Source organism: Zea mays, chromosome 9, assembly GCF_902167145.1.
Source record: "Zea mays cultivar B73 chromosome 9, Zm-B73-REFERENCE-NAM-5.0, whole genome shotgun sequence".
Classification (NCBI taxonomy): Eukaryota; Viridiplantae; Streptophyta; class Magnoliopsida; order Poales; family Poaceae; genus Zea; species Zea mays.
Window position 1 is genome coordinate 110,182,801 of NC_050104.1, and position 5,077 is coordinate 110,187,877.

Here is a 5,077-nt window from a genome sequence, read left to right on the forward strand (position 1 = left end):
ATATGCAAGCAGATCAGAACTTGCGCGGCCAAATTTCAACATAGTAACTGCCAATAATAAAATCAATCAATAATGAGAAAATCGGTACACTAACCAAATCAATTAGATAAAAATACTTGATCGCTAAAAGAGACAAAACACAAGACATGATCATGGGTTCATAAGATAAAAAAACTGAGGCCTTGTAGTTGTCAAAGATACAATGCATTCCAACAAATGAGTATGCAAGCTCGGCATATCTAACATGCCACTCAGTAGCACTCTGCTTTGAGCCAATACTTATAGTGTGGTTTAACACTCCGCTGAAAGAAACATTTAGTTGAAAAAGGCTAGACAAGTTTACTACTATCTGAAGGAACCCACTCATAATTGGATGTCTGGATTACTACAACAGTTCAGATATATATTACATTAAGTACAAGTAGTATCATTGGCACCTTCATAATTAACATGTCATATCACTGTTTGAAGGAACCCACATGTAATATATTACATTAAGTACTAGTGCAGGCTGTTTAGTCTTCAAACAGAAAACCACTGAAAGTAAAAATATATATTTTAACACCTCGCTGTTCCTTAGGAGCTAGCAGTAAATACAAGCGCATCTATGCACTAATGCAGTATTGCAGAACAAGTCAGACACTTTTTTTTCTCCAAGCTTCTGCTGTGATTATTCACTTCAATATTGCCTTTGTAGTCTGGAACCTAAATACCTTATCAGTAAACTTGGTAGTAGAATAGAAATCAAGGTAGTCTTGGAAACGATATTGGCTAGGATATGTGCGCTTTGAAGCTGGGCAGATTATGGCGTCGGCACCAGGGTTATAGAATGTTGCAATGGATAGGCGGCTCCCGTTCTTGTTGGGAAGGACCCGGTGGCATATGCTCTTGTAGGTTCCATTGGTTATCACTTCAATCTGATCTCCAAGGTTTACAAAGATCCTGTTGCCTTGTGTTGGAGGTACTGCCATCCACCTACCGTCTTTTAGAAACTCCAGACCTGGGATCAGTTCATCTTGAAATAGAAGTATGATCCCCCCAGCGTCAGTGTGCTCCCTGAGACCCATCACAAGCTCTGGATGGCTGCACCTGGGATACTTTGCCACCTTGACGCCTACGGAAGGTTTAGAAAACGCCTATCATAACAAGTGCCATGACAGTGCAGAGCAGAGAACTCAATATAGAAAACGCCTATCATAACGCGGTGGAAGGAAGGGTACTGGATCACGGTGTACCGCTCTAGAAGAGTCTTCTTGTCTTCGTGTGTTAGGAGCACATGCGTTACCTCTTGGTAAGCGGTCTGCTGGAACTTGTCGTTCTGCTTGGAGATGTTGATCTTCTTCATGACATACCTACGCTGGCCCCGCGAGGGAGGCAAGCAACATACAAGGATCAGGAACCGAAGCACACGTCAAGAAAGCAGACCAGTAGAGCGCGATTAAAGCCAGATCAGAGGCGACAGTTCAGATCTAGTGCACTAACCTTGTCTCCAGTGAGGTACAGAGCTAGCAGCTTCACGACCTGCAGCGAGGTAGCGGCTGAGGCGCCTGACGCCGGATGTGTTCGCACCTGGTAGGAGCCGAGGGCGATGTAGGAGCGGAAGACGATGGCGTCGCGCTCAGCGGCGGCGGCGGCGTCGAGGCCTGGGATGTCGATGTTGTTAATGGCTGCCTGGTAGGCGCCCAGGTAGAAGAGGTTCCGCAGATTGAAGAGCAGGTCGGGGGAGGCCATTGCTGCAGTGCAGCAGAAGACGGCGGCGACGAGGCGTGGGTGGGAGAGAGATCTGGGAGGTCGCGGTTGCTCTTGAGTCTAGACTCCGCTCGGTCGTCCCTTCGGTTCGAGTTGATGCGGGGGACGCACGGGCCAGTTCGCTTCCGCTTGGGCTCCCGCGCCGAGTTCGGGGATGGGTCAGCCGACGCCGACGCCACCGGCGAGGGGATCGGCTTCAGAGCGTAGGTACTGCTGGACGAGTCGACGGCGGGCGGGAGATCGAAGTAGCCGGCACCGGCGGCGGTGCCACTTGTGACGCTGGACGAGGTGGACGCGAGCCGAGACGGCGGCCCAGGGCCTGGCCCCCAGGGCGAGGTCACGTGCCCGCGAGCAGGAGGGAGCTTTGGAGCTAGGCGAGGCCGGAGGGGCGGACCACGGATGGATCTAGGCGAGGAGGCGGCGTGCCAGACCACTGGAGGCGGAGGGAGCTGCAGCTGCTGGGCAGGAGCCATGGCGTGCGACGCTGTGGCGGCCGATTTCGAGAGGCGAGTGCGGTAGGATTGCGCGAGGGGGAGCACAGACACGATGGATGATTCCTATGGAAGGTTGTCGAAGGAAGTTGCGCGAGGGGCGATGATGGCGGGGATTTCTGCGATTGCGCGAGGGGAGGACCTGCGATTGCGCGAGGGGAGGACCTGCGATTGCGCGAGGGGAGGACGGGCAGAACACGGTGCGATTGTGAACGCCTACAATAAGGTCTTATAGAGTAGTAATAGATTTTGTTCACCAAAGGGGGAGAAATTAGTTACGAAGGACTTATATTTCACTCAAGTATCCGTTTTTGGCGATTCATGCCAAAGGGGGAGAAAGTATTAGCCCAAAGCAAAAGGACCGCACCACCCGCACCACCACCAATTTTCAACATTTGAGTTAAGAAAATTTTTGAAATGATAAATTCTTCAATTGGTATCTTATTTTTGATAGAATTTCAAATTGGAACACCCTCTTCAAAAACTAATATCTAAAACCCTCTTGAACTCTAAGAGGAGGATTTTATTGAGGGGGAGTTTTGTTTAGATAAAGGAAAAGCATTTGAAATAGGGGGAGAAAATTTCAAATCTTGAAAATGCTTCTTATATTATTCATTTACCTTTGACTATTTGCAAAAGGACTTTGAAAAGAATTTACAAAAGAATTTGCAAAAACAAAACATGTGGTGCAAGCGTGGTCCAAAATGTTAAAAATATAAAGAAACAATCCATGCATATCTTATAAAAATTTATTGGTTCAATTCTAAGTAACCTTTGCACTTACATTCTGTAAACTAGTTCAATTATGCACTTCTACATTTACTTTGGTTTGTGTTGGCATCAATCACCAAAAAGGGGGAGATTGAAAGGGAATTAGGCTTACACCTTTTCCTAAATTGATTTTGGTGGTTGAATTGCCCAACACAAATAGTTGGACTAACTAGTTTGCTCTAGTCTATAAGTTTTATAGGTGCCAAAGGTTCACAACAAGCCAATAAAAAGACCAAAGATGGGTTCAAATAAAGAGAGCTAAAGACATCCCAAAGGCACCCTGGTCTGGCGCACCGGACAGTGTCCGGTGCACCAGGGAACTCGACGCTGAACTCCTCACCTTTGGGAAAATGGGAGGCTGGTCCGCTATAATTCACCGGACTGTCCGGTGAAGCACCGGACAGTGTCCGGTGTCACACCGGACTGTCTGGTGTGCCAGCGGAACAACGGCTACTTCACACGCAACGATCGACTGCAACGCATTTAATGCGCGCCTGCGCGCGCAGAGGACAGAGCACGCGCAGAAGGCGCACTGGACAGTCTACAGGACCTGTCTGGTGCACCACCGGACAGCCCAGAGGCCCCACCAGTCAGAGCTCCAACGGTCAGAACCCAACGGCCGGCTGACGTGGCTGGCGCACCGGACAGTGTCCGGTGGCGCACCAGACTGTCCGGTGTGCCATGCGACAGACAGCCTCCCAATGGCCACTTTTGGTGGTTGGGGCTATAAATACCCCAACCACCCCACCATTCATTGCATCCAAGTTTTCCACCTTCAACACATTACAAGAGCTATAACATTCAATTCTAGACACAACCAAAGAGATCAAATCCTCTCCCAAGTCCGGAATCACTCCAAATCAAATAGCGACTAGAGAGAGCGACATTTGTGTTCATTTGAGCTCTTGCGCTTGGATTGCTTCTTTTCTTTCTCATACTTTCTTGTGATAAACTCAATTGTAACCGAGGCAAGAGACACCAATTATGTGGTGGTCCTTGCGGGGACTTTGTGTCTCGTTTGATTGAGAAGAGAAGCTCACTCGGTCTAAGTGACCGTTTGAGAGAGGGAAAGGGTTGAAAGAGACCCGGTCTTTGTGACCACCTCAACGGGGAGTAGGTTTGCAAGAACCGAACCTCGGTAAAACAAATCCTTGTGTCTCACTCCTTATTTGCTTGTGATTTGTTTTTCACCCTCTCTCTCGGACTCGTTCATATTTCTAACGCTAACCCGGCTTGTAGTTGTGCTTAAGTTTATAAATTCCAGATTCGCCCTATTCACCCCCCTCTAGGCGACTTTCACATTTATAATAGGAAAATTGCAAGTAGTTCCAATTATAATAAGAGCTATGTTCATACTACTTACAATGATTCACATGCTATGTTTGCCTCTAGCTCTACTTTTGTGCATGGTAGAAATAGGCCTAAGAAAAATCATGTTGTGCATCATGTGCCTAAGAAAATGTGTAATGAACCTACTACTATTTTCCATGCTTGCAACACTTCGTTTGTACTTTCATTTAAGAATGAAAAAGTGGTTGCTAAGAAGTTGGGAGCCAAATGCAAGGGAGACAAAACTTGCATTTGGGTTCCAAAAGTTATTGTGACTAACCTTGTAGGACCCAACAAGAGTTGGGTACCTAAAACCCAAGCGTAAATTGCCTTGCAGGTTTATGCATCCGGGGGCTCAAGCTGGATTATCGACAGTGGATGCACAAACCACATGACGGGAGAGAAGAAGATGTTCACCTCCTACGTCAAGAACAAGGATTCCCAGGATTCGATCATCTTTGGAGATAGGAACCAAGGCAAGGTTAAAGGATTGGGAAAGATAGCCATTACATCCGAGCATTATATCTCCAATGTGTTCTTAGTTGAATCGCTCGGGTACAACTTATTGTCTATAAGTCAATTATGTAACATGGGTTATAATTGTCTATTTACAAATATAGATGTATCTGTCTTTAGAAGGAGTGATGGTTCATTAGCTTTTAAGGGTGTATTAGACGGCAAACTCTACTTAGTTGATTTTTTGAAAGAGGAGGCCGATCTAGATGCATGCTTAATAG

The 5,077-nt window shown here is 47.0% G+C and overlaps 1 protein-coding gene across 1 annotated transcript; it reads right to left on the reverse strand.

The window, feature by feature from the left end:
* Window positions 1-663: 663 nt before the first annotated feature.
* On the reverse strand, window positions 664-1,731 carry LOC103640166 (1-aminocyclopropane-1-carboxylate oxidase 1). The gene is made up of 3 exons (XM_008662797.3): window positions 1,483-1,731; window positions 1,229-1,357; window positions 664-1,136 (listed from the first exon to the last, which is right to left on the reverse strand). Exons 1-3 carry the CDS (start codon window positions 1,729-1,731, stop codon window positions 675-677), a joined length of 840 nt encoding a protein of 279 aa, XP_008661019.1. The 3' UTR covers window positions 664-674.
* Window positions 1,732-5,077: the final 3,346 nt, after the last annotated feature.